General features: G+C 43.5%; 1 protein-coding gene across 1 annotated transcript in view; it reads left to right on the top strand.

The window, feature by feature from the left end:
- The first annotated feature begins 10,986 nt into the window (after positions 1 to 10,986).
- The window catches only part of SLC4A7 (solute carrier family 4 member 7), a 119,253-nt gene continuing 111,355 nt past the window's right edge, over positions 10,987 to 18,884 (top strand). The window contains exon 1 of the mRNA XM_055557982.1: positions 10,987 to 11,318. Coding sequence (XP_055413957.1) covers positions 11,271 to 11,318 — 48 coding nt within the window. The 5' untranslated portion in view covers positions 10,987 to 11,270. The remainder of the gene's footprint in view (positions 11,319 to 18,884) is intronic.

The raw sequence follows: 18,884 nt of genomic DNA, 5'->3' as shown, positions 1-18,884 counted from the left end.
TCACAAAGAGTTGGACATGACTGAAGTGACTTAGCACACAATGTATAACTTACTTGACTATACAAAGGCCATACTTAACCAATGAATATTCAATACCCATCTCTAATTTGCCTGGAAAATTCCATGGACAGAGGAGCCTGGTGGACTACTGTCCACAGGTTTGCAGTCAGACATGAGCTACTGAGCATGGTGTGGCATCTCTAATCTTTTTAAAACTAGAGACAAGTATTCTGGGGGTGATTTCTATAATATTATTTGCCTGCATAGTTCTTGGGCAGCCTAAATATTAGAAGAAAGCAGAAGCCTACTCAGTTGTCCTCACCTTCAACCTGCTTGGCGATCACTTCTCTCCTAGAGTGGCCTCAAAGGAGCCAGGAAGTTAAGTCTTGTATTTTTTTTTTCCGGATCAGAGCAGCATGCAATATGCTTGCCTAAGAAATAAGCATTATCTAGATAGGTAGGTAGATATGGACAGGCTATTTGTTTTCTCTACAAATGTGATGTCTTACTGTGACCGGCAGTCAGATCTCCTCTTTTGCAACACTTCCCGTTTGCATGGGCACTCTCCTTCAGGTAACAAAAGGTCACTCCCTGCCTGGGTATAACATGTCTACACTCGTACTGTGCTTTCCAGACTCAGGCTTTCTCCTACAAGCTTGAGGATGATCCAGACTTAAAGTGGGCTCTTCTTAGATACTACAGAAGAAATTTTGATTCATTGATTGATTCAAGAAATATTTACTCAGCTCCTAGTCATACATGCCAGATACTGCTGTGGTCCTTGGAGGAGCAGGAATGAATAGCTTCATGAATGAATCTATTCATTCCTGCTCTCATGGGACTTTCTGTTTGCTAGTGGAAGCGCATGTTAATTATCAAACAGATAAGACAGCATGCAATCAGAACTAGCAAGAACTGCTAGAAAAGAAATGGAAGTTTATAATATTTCTCAAATATTGCTGGTCAGAGCAGTCATCTAGGGCCCTTGTTAAAATAATGGATTCCTTTTGGCCCCATCACGGATCTGCTGAATCATAATCTCTAGGGAACTCCATGTTTCTCAAAAGCACCTCAGATTGTCCTTATGCTGCTGCTGCTGCTAAGTCGAGTCAGTTGTGTCCGACTCTGTGCGACCCCATAGACGGCAGCCCGTCAGGCTTCCTTGTCCCTGGGATTCTCCAGGCAAGAACACTGGAGAGGGTTGCCATTTCCTTTTCCAATGCATGAAAGTGAAAAGTGAAAGTGAAGTTGCTCAGTCGTGTCCAACTCTTCGAGACCCCAGGGACTGCAGCCCACCAGGCCCCTCCGTCCGTGGGATTTTCCAGGCAAAAGTGCTGGAGTGGGGTGCCATTGCCTTATGAACAAGCACATTTGGAGAACCTTGGTCTAATAGAATTTAAAACAAAGACAAAAACTCTCGCTTCCAACCAGGCAGTAATTTTAGAATCTTCCATTCTAAGGATGGCGTATTTGGCAGGGCTCTGAGACTGTTTATAATAAATAGCAGAAAATATCTAATTCCAGTGTGTGTTTGCTGATGCTGATGACCTCTGGACTGGAACACCACCTCTATGGAACCCTCATTAGGTTGCCGGGTAATGGGGTGCTGGGTTCAGTTTCCTAGACATGAGACTGAAACTCCTGCAGTTTTCTTTCTCTTCCTTAGAGAAACACTCTTCTTATCCAGAAAATAAGCCATCGAGAATATTTACTTTAATAACTTAACAACTTTCTCCCTTTGGACCCCCCCAGGATATGCAACAGACTTCATGGAAGGCTTCAGTTTAACCCATTCAAGTTTTGACTTGTCCTCTATTACAGAAGTGGTCCCTCTTAACAGGTTATGAATATCATAATACTGCATTCACATGGTTTAGTTTTAGTTACTATTACTGTATTTGGCTTTTTATCACTGTTTTTTTTTTTTTTTTTTATTTGGCTTTACTGCATGGCCTGTGGGATCTTAGTTCCCCAGCTAAGATTAGGAACTGAGTCTGGGCCCCCACAGTAAAAGCCCTTAGTCCTAACCACTGGACCACCCGGGAATTCCTAAAGTGTTTGGCTCTTTGAAAGTGGTATTTAAGTTCAGAATATTCCTATTGTAAAACACTGTAAAATTTCCATTAGTATTTTAGACTATTTTGTTCTAAAAATAATGTTTCCAGCTTTTTCCCCTCAATATAAATGTGATTTATTCATAGTAGATATTTGTAGAAACCTATAAAAAATGGAATTTTAAATTTAAAAATCACCTCTAATCCTACTACTTGCTAAGTAGTAGGATTTTAGCCTATTTCCTTTTAAATGATTTATTGTTAGTTTTTAATATATCACATTCAGTTGATCTCTTATTGATATATAGTTATAACTGGAATTATACTCCATATCAAGTTTGTATCCAGATCATTTAACAAATTTGATACCATGAGGATTTTCCCACTAAAATTTAGAGTATCTTTTTGATGAGTACATTATATTGCATCATTTGGATATGCAAACATTTATTTAATAATTATTTATTGTTTCAATTTCTTATGTTTTTTCTTTTTTTATTCTTTAATTGGAGGAAATTGCTTTACAATGTTGTGTTGGCTCCTTCCATTCAACAGCCCAATTCAGCCATAATTATACATGTGTCGCTTCCCTCTTGAGCTTCCCTCCCCTCCCCTCATTCCACGCCTCTAGGTTATCACAGAGCGCAAGGCTGGGCTCCATTTGTTGTACAGCAACTTTTCACCAGTAATCTATTTTAAATATGGTAGTGCAAATATGGGAGAAGGAAATGGCAACCCACTCCAGTATTCTTGCCTGGAGAATCCCATGGACCGAGAGCCTGGTGGGCGGCTGTCTATGGGGTTGCACAGAGTCGGGCACGACTGAAGCAACTTAGCAGCTGCAGCAGCAGTGCATATATGATTTTACATTTTTTACTTTCATACATAACATTGGCACAAACCTCTTTGAATATAAATCTATGTCCATAGCTATGACTCATCTTAGAAGACAGTCCTCATCATGAAATCGCAGGATGGAAGGATCATGTCCTTTTTTTAGATTAATACATGTTGCCAAATTGCTTTTCAGGAAGATCATACCAGTTTAGGCCAGAGAGTGTTGTTAGAGGGAGAGGCTAGGAATTATCCTTGAATAGATGGATCTACTGTGACCCATGAACAGGAGAAAATAGATCAGATTTGTTGACACACCAATTAGCTTCCATGTGTTCTGTGATCCCTGACTTGCATTCCTAACTCTGACAATATATTTTCATAAATGAATATCATAAGTAGCACACGGAAAGAGCCATATCAGCTTATCTCTGCTACTGCACCACAGTCTCAAAGAACGTGTCCTACTGATGGTAAGTAGTCAGAGCATCTTTATATACAATGGGCAGCTGATGACTGGAGTCATGGTCTGTATCTCTGCTTACATCATAAGCACTATTGTTAATTGGCATTTAAAGAGGGAAATACAGCAAGTGGCTAATAATACTAATATTAACAACAATAACAATAATAATACTAGTATTCCCATTGGCAGGGGATATATTTTCGGTTCTTAAATGGAAACTTTTCCAAATTCTCAGTGTTTTTTCTGGTTGATTGTCTCCAAGAAAAGATGAAATGCCAGTGCTTGTAGCTTCATACTTTGTAAAATACCTTTTTCAGCTTCCTCTGCCCACTCAATTTTTAGTTGTGTGTAATCGTTCTTAATGAACTTTAGTTACGAAAAGGAAAGGAAAAGGAAGCCTTAGAACACTTCAGTCCTAGTTACCCCAAGTTATAAGGACACATGTTATATTTAAGACAAGCTGTTGTGCGGGTGGGCTTGCCTGGTGATGATTGATAAACTAGCTGCTGCTGCTGCTAAGTCGCCTCAGTCGTGTCCGACTCTGAGCGACCCCATAGATGGCAGCCCACCAGGCTCCGCCATCCCTGGGATTCTCCAGCCAAGAACACCGAAGTGGGTGATAAACTAACTATTCCCACCAAATGAATCAGTTGGTATAAGAAAGGAAAGCTAATTTACCTGAATAGACTAGGGCTTATGCTGCTTATGTTTGTGTGTATGTGTGCAGAGAGAGAGTAGATGTCCTCATTCACACAGAAGCACAGGTTGTATTGTATACTTGGCCTCTGGCCTCAAGCAGAGAAGATTGCAGAAGTTTCCAGAATGACTGGAGAACATTCAGAAGCACTTCAAGGGCTTACATTCCCACGTGATCTGATTTCTTTCCACTCTTTGTTGGCAATTCCTTAGCAGTCCAAGTTTAGCAAAGCTACAGAAGAGGTACAAGAGGTACCCAGACTGGTCGTGGGTGGGAAGGAACCCCTAACCATAGGTAGCTGCTTTTAAGAGATATTTTAGGGAGATGGAGGGCAGGGTTGTGGGACAGGAAAGGAAGATGCAAGATGACAGGTAGAAGCTGGAAGCTGCTCCCACCGCAGGAGGAGAGAGCCTCCACACAGGAGCTCTAGTAGCACCCGGGACTCTGCATGGTTAACGAGGTGCAGCACCATCCTGGCAAAAGTGTTTTCTTATTTATTACTTTATTGGGCTTTTGTAACATCTTTGAATTAAACAAATCAAGTATTTACAGGTCTGTAATCTTCTATTTAAAACCCTTAGGGCCAGATAGTTTAGGTTTCAGAATTTATCAGACTTTAGACACGTAATAGAATGCCAGTTACGAATGTTATGAAATACTCCTAGTAGTGTCTGGGACAACATCCTGTTTTCAGGCACATTAGTATTTCAGTAATAAGGAATATGGGCAGCCACAGTAAGAGATAAAGAATATCAACAGCCTCATCTTGGTCGAGGTTAGGTTTTTGTAGCCAAAGGAGTTGTGAAAAGCCATAAGCTTTTCAGACATTTATGGAGCTTGCAACTGAAGATAAAGAATTATGGCCTCAATTGTCCCCATTTTACAGATGAGAGGACAGAAGTTCAGAGGCATGATGTGACATATCCAGTGTTAGTTTTAGATTATTTTGAAATGGGGTTGTTATGAATACTCTGAGACAATCTAAAGCAATCCAACTACTCATTTCAACATTCATGCATGGAGAGTTCTGTTTTGAGAGTTTCGATTCCATGGCAAAAAGACATTTTCTCCCATCTCTGCCTCCCTGGAAGTCTACTACATTTTTGTCTACATTTCTCAAAATGAGGCCTTGGGATTTTAGATTTCCCCTTCGGTTCAGGTGAGTTCTTCTCCAAAATTCACTGTAGTCTTAGGCATGGGCCCAGTTGAAGGGGCCACTTTTGTAAAAGAGGTAAGCATTTATTGAAACTTAGCTATAACATAAAAAGAGTGGTCCTGAGAAGAAAACAAATAATCAGCAAGGGTCTCTCAATGCACCCCCAGCCCAAGCACTAAGAGGAACGGTCTCGGGAAAGCGACCGAAACGTAAACCACACCCAGGTGTGCCCGGGTGTGACGGAAATGGACTCTGACTTTGAAGGAACACCGCCTACAACCAAACGAGCAACGGTCTGTAAAGGGAATTTGTTGACACATCTTGGAGCGCCAGCACCGTACTCACTTGCCACCTGTCCCTCAACAGTCGAGCACGCTATTCCGATGCCTGAGCAAACTCTGAACTGACACGGGAAAAAATGGCATTGCTAAAGAAACAATGAGGGACTTCCCTGTTGGTCCAGTGGTTAAAAATCCGCCTTCTAATGTAGGGGATGCAGGTTCAATCCCTGGTTGGGGAACTAAGATCCCACATGCCATGGGGCAACTAAGCCCAGGTGCCACAGCTGCTGAGCCTGCGCCCTGCAATGAAAGATCCTGTGTGATGCAAAGAAAATCCCGCTACTGCAACTAGGACCTGATGTGGTCAAAGACACGAATCAAAAGAAGCAATGAGCTGTCTAGTCCAGCTGGTCCCAGATGCCTTCCTAACTTGCTATGTTATTTGACCATAATTATGCTCACAATATTTAGTTTCAATAATTGTAGTTCCTTTTGAATACACAAGGACAAAATAATTCAGAAACAGACATACAAGTCTTTGCACATATTAGTAAGAAACCACAATCATTGAAAAGTGTCCATTGTACAGAGAGTCCCATGTTAGAGATTCCCACAATGTAATGTACATTCATTTCTTGATTGGTTTCCACGCTGAACTCTATGAGATCAGGTGTGGGCTTTTTGGTTTTGTTTTGTTTTAAATTATCTGTGGAGAAGGAAATGGCAACCCACTCCAGTATCCTTGCCTGGAGAATCCCATGGATGGCGAGCCTGGTGGGCTACAGTCCACAGGGTCTCAAAGAGTTGGACACGACTAAAGTGACTTATCACATCTGTAGGCCTAGCCTGAAGAAATAAAAGGAATTTTTTCAACTATTTTCTTTTTGTCTTTCCCGTCTTGTGGCTGCTCTGGTGCTCTTGGAAACACTATTCCAAGGATTTCAGTTTTCCTTGTAGAATGAGATGATTGAAATGGTTTACATTGCAGCTACCACCAAGAAGAGGTAACGAGGAGAGAGAGAATTGCCAAGGGATCCTTAGCTAACACTTTTCAAAATGACAGAGAGACTATTTTTCTTAAAAGAAAAAAAAAAAAAAAAGGTTCTAGCTCATAGGGGAGTGTTGGGGGAAGATTGTTTGCATCTCAGGATGAAGATCTTGCCAAGGGATGATATCCGAGTCCCTACTAGTACTACCTACTGTTCCAGAAACCCAGGAAGTGTCCTGAATCTGGGATACAGCTAATTGTCAGTAATTTGCAGTACTATAGTTCATTGTGAGTGAAGAATTTAGGTGCACATCCATCTTTGTTTAGCAAATGTTTCCCTGTGCTACATTCTGGCTGAGTATTTAAAAGACTAAGATAACAATTTGCCTTTCAGAACTTTTGAACACATTATACCCATCTCAATTAGCATGAAAGCAATTGTAACACATTATCTCCTTTACTTACTACAACCATCACCTCGGGATGAACTCTGGCTGAATACGAATTAAGTGGGCACTTGAGAGTAATCCATTCTCTAATTCAGACTTTTACTACATTATTTTTCCAGCAGGTGGGATGAAGTGAGGAGTGAAAAAAAGTACATAGCAACACAGAAGTCACTCAAAAAATAATTTTGGACTAAATAAACCAATGGCTTATCTTGTTCTTTTCACAAGTTGGATTTTTCTTTCCACAATTCATTTTTCTAGAGTGGTCTCCTGAGCATATATTTTTAAGCCCTTCTTGAAGTTGCCTAGTCAGCTCTTTCAATTCTGGCACCAAGGATACAGGTTCCTACTCTGCTCCTGTCACTACTTTAGCCATATCCTCAGATGTCTCCCAGGATGATCCTAGGTCTTAGGGATGCTTGCCTTCTCTCTTCCCTGTCTACCACATTCATTGAATTAACCCAGGTGCAGAGACCTTAGAAAGGCCAACCACTCTTCTAGGCATGCTGGGAATACAACAGGCAAAAAAAAATTACTGTTTGCATGAAGCTTACATGGAGTACATGTTAATGTGTGCCTAATGTTAAAAATCATTGATTATGCTAAAGCCTTTGACTGTGTGGATCACAACAAACTGTGGAAAATTCTTAAAGAAATGGAAGTATCAGACCACCTTACCTGTCTCCTGAGAAGCCTGTATGTGGGTTAAGAAGCAAGAGTACAAGAGAACTGGAGTGGGGTGCCATTGTCTTCTCTGGACAATAAACATAATGAAGCATAAATATATAAAAAGTTATAAAAATAACTGCTGTATATAAAAATAAAGCAGAGAAGGGTGATAGAAGGTATTCAGTACACACTAATTATAGTTTTTTGGTAGGGAAGCTTCATTTCAAGAATTGTTGTTTTTCAGTTGCTAAGTCATGTCCAACTCTTTGTGACCCCATGGACTGCAGCATGCCAGGCTTCCCTGTCATTCACTATCTCTGGGAGCTTGCTTAAACTCACATCTATTGAGTCAGTGATGTCATCCAGCCATCTCGTCCTGTCTTCCCCTTCTTCTCCCGCTTTCAATCTTTCCAAGCATCAGGGTCTTTCTAATGAGTTGGTTCTTCGCATCAGGTGGATGAGCCCAGATTTAATTCTTCAATATAAATCACACTCACACTGTGATAGTATGGGTAGAAGTGACTGATGGCTTAAACAACTTTAGGAGGCTCCTTTTTTGCCTTTTTAAATTCCATTTTCCCTCTTTCTTCATATTCTTTCCTTTTCATTCTTGTTTCATCTTTTCATTCTTTTTCTTTATCAGTGTTCAACTTTCTTTCATGAGGCATTCAGTTCAGTTCAGTCGCTCAGTCATGTCTGACCCTTTGTGACCCCATGAACCGAGTACACCAGGCCTCCCTATCCATCACCAACTCCCGGAGTTCACCCAGACTCACGTCCATCAAGTCAGTGATGCCATCCAGCCATCTCATCCTCTGTTGTCCCCTTCTCCTCCTGCCCTCAATCTTTCCCAGCATCAGGGTCTTTTCAGATGAGTCAGTTCTTTGCATCAGGTGGCCAAAGTATTGGAGTTTCAGCTTCAACATCAGTCCTACCAATGAACACCCAGGACTGATCTCTTTTAGAATGGACTGGTTGGATCTCCTTGCAGTCCGAGGGACTGTCAAGAGTCTTCTCCAACACCACAGTTCCAAAGCATCAATTCTTTGGCATTCAGCTTTCTTCACAGTCCAACTCTCACATCCATACATGACCACTGGAAAAACCATAGCCTTGACTAGAAGGACCTTTGTTGGCAAAGTGATGTCTCTGCTTTTTAATGTGCTGTCTAGGTTGGTCATAACTTTCCTTCCAAGGAGTAAGCACCTTTTAAGTTCATGGCTGCAGTCACCATCTGCAGTGATTTTGGAGCCCTCCCAAATAAAGTCAGCCACTGTTTCCACTGTTTCCCCATCTATTTGCCATGAAGTGATGGGACCAGATGCCATGATCTTCATTTTCTGAATGTTGAGCTTTAAGCCAACTTTTTCACTCTCCTCTTTCACTTTCATCAAGAGGCTCTTTAATTCTTCTTCACTTTCTGCCACAAGGGTGGTGTCATCTGCATATCTGAGGTTATTGATATTTCTCCCGGCAATCTTGATTCCAGCTCCTGCTTCATTCAGTCCAGCGTTTCTCATGACGTACTCTGCATAGAAGTTAAATAAGCAGGGTGACAAAATACAGCCTTGATGTACTCCTTTTCCTATTTGGAACCAGTCTGTTGTTCCATGTTCATTTCTAACTGTTGCTTTCTGGCCTGCATACAGGTTTCTCAAGAGGCAGGTCAGGTGGTCTGGTATTCCCATCTCTTTCAGAAATGGTGCAATAGAAAGAGAAGTTCCAGTAACCAGGATTTAAAACTAGTTATCTTGCTGAGCACCAAAGAATTGATGTTTTTGAACTGTGGTGCTGGAAAAGACTCTTGAGAGTCCCTTGGACAGCAAGGAGATCCAACCAGTCCATTCTAGAGGAAATCAGTCCTGAATATTCATTGGAAGGACTGATGCTGAAGCTGAAACTCCAATACTTTGGCCACCTGATGTGAAGAACTGACTCATTGGAAACGACCCTGATGCTGGGAAAGATTGAAAGCAGGAGGAAAAGGGGAGGACAGAGGATGAGACGATTGGATGGCATCACCGACTCAATGAACATGAGTTTGAGTAAGCTCTGGGAGTTGGTGATGGACAGGGAAGTCTGGTGTACTGCAGTCCATGGGGTTGCAAAGAGTTGGACCTGACTGAGCGACTGAACTGAACTGAACTGAACTGATCTTGCTGAGCCTTGGCCTCCTCATCTGTAAAACGGGTGATAACAGAACATATGTTGTGGTGGTGTGTGGATCAGACATGCAGCAAGTCTGCCTTAATTTACAGAGTCTAATTGTTGACTTCTTTAAGTCTGTTGAATTTGTTACAATATTGCTTCTCTTGCTCTCTCTTTTTTTAATGTTTTGGTCTCTCTTATTTAATGTTTTGGTTTTTCTGCCCTGAGGCATGTGAGATTTTAGCTCCCCCATCAGGGATCACACCCGCAACCCTTGCATTGGAAGGCAAAATCTTAACCACTGGACCACCAGGGAAGTCCCATGTAGGCTTCTGTAAAGGGTAGCACGTTTGGTTTATATACAAAGTAAGATGCCCACCTAGAAGTAACACTCTGGGAAACTTGGGAAAAGGGGACTGAGATCCAGACCAGGAAGGAGTAATCCAGTATACTTTATTTCTGACAAAGAGCTTTACTAATATCCATTTTGAGATGGATAGTATAAGCGCTCCAGACCTGCTGTAATATACAATTTCCTTCCATAGCACTGATTTAGTTATTTCTGTTCTCTTTTCTGAACACAACGCAGTTGACAGTAATGCCTATAAGCATGATACCCGCCAGGCACGTTTACGGATGGATATTCACCCAATCCTTAAATGACCTGCGTGGGAAGCACCTCACTATCTGCAGTCAGAGCTGTGCATGTGGAGTGGGAGCACCCCAGAGGACGGACTCGAGCGTGGGGCCTCGGCGGTACCCGGCCAGGGGCCCCCAGCACGAGAGGACGCCTGGCCAGAGGTGTGCCCTCTTTCACCCCTGTCGCCTCCGCGCCCCCGCCCCGCCCCAGCTGGGGTTTCTGGCAGTAGAACTGAGAGGAGTCCTGACCACCAAGCTCCTTTGGGGTTCCGGTGAGCGTCCCTGGAAAGGGGGCGACCTTCTTCCCTCCCGCCTCGAGGAACATGATTAGAAGGTGGGCTCCGCGGTGACTCCCACCCCACCTCGGATGGGGACAGATGAGCTACGCGCTTAGCTTCGGTCACTAAAGATTTGACAAAGAGGGGCAGGCCTCTCGAGGAGGTGGCACGGCGCGGAGACGATCTTGAAGCCCCGAGGGCCTCCGGTGGGCGGTGCCGCGCGCCGCCCGCCTCTTCCCGCCCCGCTCCGGCGCCTGGCCGCGGGGCCGGCGCGCGTCCCGGAGGCCCGCGGGGCCCGCAGGCCGCGGGCGGGGCCTGCGCGGCGCGTCACGGCCGGGCCCCGCCCCTCGCATCCGCGGCGTCCGCCTCCCCGCCGGGCCTGCGGCTGGCTCAGTTCTCGCTCCACGTTACCCGCTGCGGCCTCGGGCCCCGCGAGAGGCAGCCCGCCTGCCGCCGCGCACGCGCTACGGTCTCGCGCGCACGGCTCGCCCCACGCGCGCTCCTCGCGAACGAGCGCAAGTTCGTTTCCCCTCGCGCGCCGGGCTCTAGGCGGCGGGCGGAGCGCACGGGGCAACAGCGGAGCGGCGGCGCAGCGGACTGGACGGCAGACCATGGAGGCGGACGGGACCGGCGAGCAGATGAGACCGCTCCTCACCCGGGTAACTGGCAGGATGCTGGCGGCGGGCTCTTCGGCGGGGGCGCGGGACGCGGCGGACAAAGCTGGGGGCGCGGCGGGGCGGCCGCTGTCCCGGGTCCGGCCCCGCCGCCGCCGCGGCCGGCGCGCCCGGCCGCCCCTTTGTGTGGCTGCCTGGGGCGGGGGGCGGGGGGCGGGCGGGCGGCGCTGGGGAGGCCGGAGCGGGGCCGGCAGCGCGTCCCGGGGGCCCAGCAGCCCGGCAGGCGCCGCCTCCGCCCCGCGGCGTTCGCCTCTCCTTCCCGGCCTTCTCTCCTCCCGGGGCTCGCTTCCGATGATCTCGGCGCCGGTCAGACCCTCGGAAACCCACCCTCCCCCGGGAGGCGCGCGGCCCCACCTGGCGACGCCGCAGGCCGCGGTGAGGAGCTGGTGAAGCTCCCAGTCTGCCCACCGCCCGTAAGCCGTGCGCTTTGTTTCGGGACTTCTCCGGCCGCGTGGACTAGCCGCCGGCCTTTGGCGGCCACGGTTCCTCTCGCCGCCGATCTGCCCGGTGCGCCGCCTCCACTTCTGGCGAGAACCCGAGTGCTCTCTTGCCACCGGCCAAGCGTGGAGAGGAAGGTGTTCCGAGCGAGCCCTGCGCGCTACTCCTTCCCAGCAAGAGCGCGTTTACGCTGGAGCTCGCAGTGGTCTCGGGTGAGGGGCAGTCGAGGGTGGGCTTTCAGAACTTTTGCCTTCAAGTTTGGGATACCCGACGGGCCTAGACTAGAGAAACCGACTTCCTGCTTTCGTGGGGGATGCACAGGTCCCCACGGCTGTGACTCAAAGGGCAGAGAGGTGTTAGAAATTTTCCTACTTCCAGCCAAGGATGAAAGGTTGCAGTGAAAAATTTTCCAGTCTTTCACAACTAACAGGAAAATTGCTTTTCATGGTATTCTTATTCAAGAATTTCACTTATTCCACCCCCCTCCACCTCCCCGTCGTTTTAGAGATTGTAAGGCCCTGAAGAGTAGCCACTCATCATTTCAGCGTGTTCACCTATGCCTTCTCAAAACATGGAGAAAACGTATCCAGACAGTGAAGTTATTTAGCAGTGGTTTTTGGAAGATCACTGGCACTGATGGTAATAGAATCTTGGAAACTTGTCCGTCCTAAGGAATCTATTGTACTTCTTTGTGTGACCTTTGAATAAGCTCGTTTTAGATGTATTGCTTAGCACCTCTAATAGCATGTATCAGATGCACTTGGCTGTTCTTAAATTTATCATTTCCAGACTTTTAGTTCAGAGCGGTAAAGAGCCTCAGCGTTTTCTTAAAGCTGGAGAGAAACTATGATGTGTTCTCAAATATTATCTTCTTAGCTAGCAAAGGAAGCCTGTGATAATGCATTACCTTACCAAATCCTTCATTCATTGTGATAACACTGGAAACCCATTCTGTAATATCCAACGGAGACAGAAACAGCTCTGCTCAGGTGAAGGGAGACAGAGGACAGGAGGATTATCAAACGCTGTTATTAATGACTTGGCAGGGGAGCACTTTGGAAGTGTATGCCTCCTAAGTCTTGGGGAGAGAAGACTTGGCTGCAGTAGCCATATACACATTGATAATATAAATCAAAGATGATAACCTATCACAATCTAAAAATAGAATGAGAGGGCAGGAAAATTGTTGGTTTAAGTTAGTAGAGAACACTGTTACTTGAAAACTGGGAAGAGAGGAACTGTTTGCATTGACAGAGTAAACGCTTTCCTTATCGATTTTCCCCTGGTAAATGAAAGTTGAAAAAGTGGAAGCTTATATTTGTCAGTTGTAACTTCTCTAATGCCTAACCAACTGCTTAGCATAGTTAAAAAAAAAAAAAAAGGTAGAATAAAATGATTATTCCTAAAATGCCATCTTAAGTATGTAATTATGCAAAAATTTTTTGAATGAATTGATAGCAGTTTATGTTACTCTGAAACTGGAGCCCATCTGTTTCATAACTTAGGCTCCAAGCTTTCTTCTCTTAAAATTCTATAATTTTCATTGAGTATGGTTTTGGGATACAGAGGAAAGTCATTTATCTTAATAGGAAAAAAAAAGCAATTTTTGTTTTGCTTGTGTGCTCAGTTGTGTCTGACTTTTTCTTTAACTTTTGTTTGCTTTATTACAAAAACTCATCATCCTGTTAAATCCTGTTACAACAGATAGCATTGTTAGAAGGTTCCCAGGTTTTAGCAAATGTTCTTCTTGTAAACAGTACGTGATTTAACAGAATTCTGTTACTTGTTAGCTAAGTTCATCCAATTTACAGCATTTCGATTAAGTATCTCCTAGGTACAGGCACTGGGGATGCAGTCAGACAAGGTGGGCAGAGCTCTAGTCTCAGTGAGTTTATTTTGGCAAGTGTAGTGAATACAATGTAGTATTTGCATTCGTGCTAATTCCATCAGTGAGTGCCAGTTAAAATACATTCATGAGCCTGTGAGAAATACTTTTAGGAAAGCAGTTGTTAGTAGAAATGAGAGATATTAACAACCTGGTATGATTTCAGAGGTGATTGGTAGTAGAGGTGATTGACAGGTCTGTAAGTGTTCAGTCTCTGGGGAGCTCTCTGGATAGCTCTAGGGATATCATGCACCCCAGGCACATGATAAGGCTTTCAGTTCGCCTTTGGCCTTGTAGTTGGTGTCTCTGGGTCGCCATCCATGGAGGTGTGATAAAGGGAGAAATAGCAAATCTGCCTTCAGTTCACCTGAAACCATAGGACATTGGAGTTGGATTGAATTGCTTTATGTGGTAACTGAGCCTGGTAAGTATACCGGTTTTCTCCTAAGAGAACTTAAGATACGAAAATAGTGTTTTGTTACACTTGACTGCAGTTACTTGCGTAGGTTAAAATCGAAAGCCAGAGTAGGGTGGTGTTGAAGGAACCTGGTGTGTTGTTTTAGTGGTATGTGGTGTGCTAAAACCTTGGTACTGATACTTGTCAACATCCTGTAATGGGTTGTTTCTCTTCCGCTTTCCTTTCCTTTCTTTCTTAGTGTATTTTGTACAGATGTGATCTTAAATTGGATGGCATCTGCAGCTCACAAAATGGGTCTTTTATATCAAGGAGCATACAGGTGATTCATAGGGTTAAAATGATAGATTATTCAGTGTGGCTTTTGATTTCCATGATAGCTTCCTCTTACTGATTACTACTTCTTCTGTAGTTACCACTTTTATGCATACACAGTTTTCAGTTTTACAATGAACATCAGTATTTATATGTGTAAAGATCAGTCAGCTACTTCCCCCTCTTTTTTAAGCCCTCCTGTGAACATGAGAATTTTTGGTTCCTTTACAAACTGGGTAGCTATACCAACATTATAACTTACAGTGAAGTTTGCCTCTGTTTTTGTTAGCAGTCAACTTCATGTATTTTGTTGAGTAATACTCATTGAATTTTACAAGTTAGGGAGACTTTCAGGATTATTTGTAACCACACCTGACCCTTGAACAGCACAGAGATTAGGAGTGCTGACCCTCCATGCAGTCAGAAATCCTCTGTATCTGCAGTTCCACGTCCACAGATTCAACTGCCTGTGGATTGTGCAGAACTGTGATATGTATTTCTTGGACAGAAATCCACATGGATTGTTCAGGGGTCAGCTGTATAATGATAATACACCATCAAGGGATCTGTGCTGGCGTAGTGTCCTGACAGTATTTGGCGGTGCTGCTGCTGGCGGTCCGCTGAAGGCAGAGGGCCAGCAGACTAGACTGGAGACGGATTCCGAAGTTCCTGACTCTTTGCTTCCATGGCTGAATGCTTTTCATTGACTGTTTAAAACCAGAGTGGCCAAACATGTTTTCAGTGCTTGCTTTATTTAGGAAGATAATGAGATTATGATATAGATTTGCATTTTTATCTGGAGCTGATATGCTGGTACGGAAAAGTTCTAGTTTGGCTATTTCAAGCATATTTTTAAGTGTTTCAAGTTTTCTTTAGCCATAGTGTGAATTTTAATAAGTTTATTTAGAGCAATAAATTCTACAGTGAATGGTGAAACACAATTCTTTCATAACAAAGTAGAAGAAGATGCACTAATATTTTAAATATCCTTTCTTTTTCTTTGTAGAGTGTTGTGCCGACTGGTGTCATTTGGGTCTCATCCTTCTCACGTGTCAGGCAGTGTAGCATTCTCCTTCCTGGATTCTAGGACCGCATGGCTCCTTTTTGTCAGATTGCTCGATTTGGAGAGCTGTTGACTTGTATATCATCTCTCATTAGGAACTTGGGAAGTGGATATCTTTGAAAATGGATTCAAAATGTGCAAGATCCCTACACTCATGCAGAGCATGAGAACGGAGAAGATGACACTCAAAATCATTTTTTCTCATAATTTCCTGTAATATATAGTTAACACTTGATGCTTTTGTGTTTGGTACATGTTCTTTTATATACAGAATATTTTCAGCCTGATACTACTCTTTATTCTGTTAAAATACTGACAATACTTACACAGAATTCCTCTCACTTTAGGAATTAATGTATTCAACAATAACCAAAAAAAAAAAGAAAAAAAGGAATAAAACAAATGTATGCATAGTGGACTTTCTTCCCTTTGAGTTCCATAGTAGTAGTGGGGCTGTTTCTGTTCAAATAAATCATTTAGAAACAAATTTTTGATAAGAATTTAAATTAGAAGTTCCCATTTTACTATGCTTTGGCCACTGGGTTATTGATCTAGAAAACATGTCTTCTTTTTCAAAATTTTAGCACTTTTTAATATTTGCCTTGAGTGGGTGGGGTTCTGGGGGGAGGAAGTGTCAGGGAAGGGAGGGCAGAGGGTATTACAGGGCTGCATTTGTCTGAAGTACAACCTTAGCATCAGGCTTGATGAGAGGAGCTTGGGCTGGGCTTCAGCCTCGCTGCTTCTCTCCTGCCGGCGCCCTTCTGAATCGCCCTCAAACCAACTGTGGTGGCCTTGCCTGTATCACCTTTCAGTGTAATATTAATACCTCTTCTCTCCTAATCATTTCTGCTGCTAGACTGTAATCATGCTTGGGAATTCTTTGCTCTGCATTTAAAAAGCACAGAATTTTCTTTGTTTCTCCTGGGCATTTACAAAGTCATGTTCAGATGTGCTGCAGAATTCTATTTCTAGTAGATACAACTGTCTAAAATGTTTCGTGTTTTTAAAATCACAGAAAAGATTACATACTGTATAAGATGAATTAAAGGCCAAATTTCTTAATTCTGTTAACTTTATTTTTTTATAATGAGAGACACATGTAAAAATCAGACCACAACTGCTTGTAATATCAGTATGTCCCACAGTTATTTAATAGAATTTAGTTTTCGTGATGTCATTGATTGTTAAATATGATCCCTTTGAATATGCTTTATTCACTTGCACCAAGGATCACGTCATAGTGAATTTTCTATTTTTTTATTAGCGTTGTATGAAAAGTACCCTGAGTTCTGTCCTAGCATTGGGTATTAATGGTGCCATAGAAATGCAGCAGTCTATTTAAAATTGCTTCTAAAATAGATATGCCCATGGGGACTGTGGAAGTGCCTCTGGGGTCCTTGAATCCACAGGAACTGAAAAAATTTAAGCTTGTGTGTGTTACTTTCTAGAAGAGGGTCAAATAGCTTATATTTAGATTTCAACGGACTTTATAATTCGAAAAACAGCCAAGGCCTAGTCTAAAAATTAGCTCAGCTTGGTTTTGTGCCTTTCTTGAAAGTTCACAGGTTTATGTTTTGCGTAACTAGCCGACTGATTATTAAATTCACCCCAGTATTTGCTAAAGTTTATTTTCTAGAATACCGTGTACCTGTAGAAGGTTCTGCAAAAGAACCATTTTGCAGCCAAATCAAGTTTGGGAAATGTCACAGGCTGTACTTCTGGGAGATTCACAGTGATTAATTAGAGGCTTTGAGAAATCCTGTAATAAAGACATTCAGCTTTAATGGGGAGAGAATGCAGCCACGTGAGGTAGGAATTCCTGACGGTTCTTACAGAATGTGCACAGGAGGTCACCGGGGCTTCCCTGGGGCCCAGTGTTAGGGTGCAGTGCTCCCAGTGCATGGGTGCAGGTCCCATCTCTGGTGGGGAAGCCACACTGCACAGTGCGGGGGGCGGCCCTCAGAGAGCAGGTCACTAATATGTGTTATTATAGGTCTAAGGAAGCAAATCCTGTGGTGTTTATAATTCACTTTGTTACAGTAACAGGAGAGATTTGAAAAGTGTATCACCTAGGGAGGTGATACACTTGTTGCTTTGGAAGCAACAAGAAAGGGCCCTGGTTGAATAAATTATGCTCCATCCACACAGTAAGTTACCACAGCTGTGAAAAATGAATGAGGAGGAGCTTTTTGTACTGATGTGGAGGGATCTCGAAAATAAATTGATTTTAAAAAATCAGGGTGTGGATCAGAAGATACTATTTCATGCCTTTTCTCTAAGGAGCATAATAAAGAATGTATATTGTACTTATGGGCTTCCCTGGTGGCTCAGCTGGTAAAGAATCCGCCTGCAATGCCAGAGACCTGAGTTCGATCCCTGGGTTGGGAATATCCCCTGGAGAAGGGAAAGGCTACTCACTCCAGTATTTTGGCCTGGAGAATTCCATGGACTGTATAGTCCATGGAGTTGCAAAGAGTGACACAGCTGAGCGACTTCTACTTCATCTGTACTTACTAGTATTTGTATAAATACACTGGAAAGGTTATCAAAAAACTAGTAAAAATGACCGCCATTCAGGGTATGAAGGAACAGGACTTGAGACCAGAGAGAGAACAAAGCTTCATTGTCTACCTTTCAGCGTAGTTTTGATTTTTGAACCATACAAACATATTCAGGAAAATAGGATGATTTCTTATAGTGTTTTATGTCATGGGTTGACATCCCTATCTAGTTATTTCATGAGAAAGAGTTGTATATCTGTTGATATAGTCTAATACATTTTGAACTATCTTAATTTTTCATGTTATAAAGGTACCACTTAACAATAAATGTCTATCAGTAAAATCACACATTACATGCCCAATTATGATATTGAATGCTCGAATCCCTTGGAATTTCTGAGTTTGTTTGTTACTGATGTCCTGATCCTCTCTCCCTTTCAGCTTCTTTCTATCCAGGGATTTAAATTAGTGAGGAGTCAGTGGAAGGTAGGAAGTGGGGAGAGACTGAGAGTGTTGCTGTTACAAATGAACGTGCCTTACATGTAAGCAAGTAGCTGTATGGTTTTGTGTGTGTGAACTTAGACTTTTCCTTTGTGGTTTTTATACTTCCCTTTGATTAAAGATCATATATGTTAAAAAAAATTATTTAGTTCTCTCCTTCTTGAGTTGGAACTTAGGAGGGTCTAAGCCAGCCAGAGGCTCTACCATGGAAGCCTGGTGACTTAGTCCCCTGTGACTCCAGAGGGAAGAGGAAAAATGGGAAGAAAAGTGGGTGAGAATAAAGGAGAAAACAATACCCAGCTGACATCTGTTGAGCTTCCTGTGGCCCAGTCGCAGGGGGGCCGCTCACACTGCTGTTCTGAGTTTGCTGTGAGTGCTGGGCGACTGGCGTCTCCTGGGTTGCGCCCTGTGGCCGTGCCCTGGGAGAACGCCT

This window comes from Bubalus kerabau, chromosome 20 (genome assembly GCF_029407905.1).
Source record: "Bubalus kerabau isolate K-KA32 ecotype Philippines breed swamp buffalo chromosome 20, PCC_UOA_SB_1v2, whole genome shotgun sequence".
In the NCBI taxonomy this organism is placed as follows: domain Eukaryota; kingdom Metazoa; phylum Chordata; class Mammalia; order Artiodactyla; family Bovidae; genus Bubalus; species Bubalus kerabau.
This window is presented reverse-complemented; position numbering and strand designations above follow the sequence as displayed.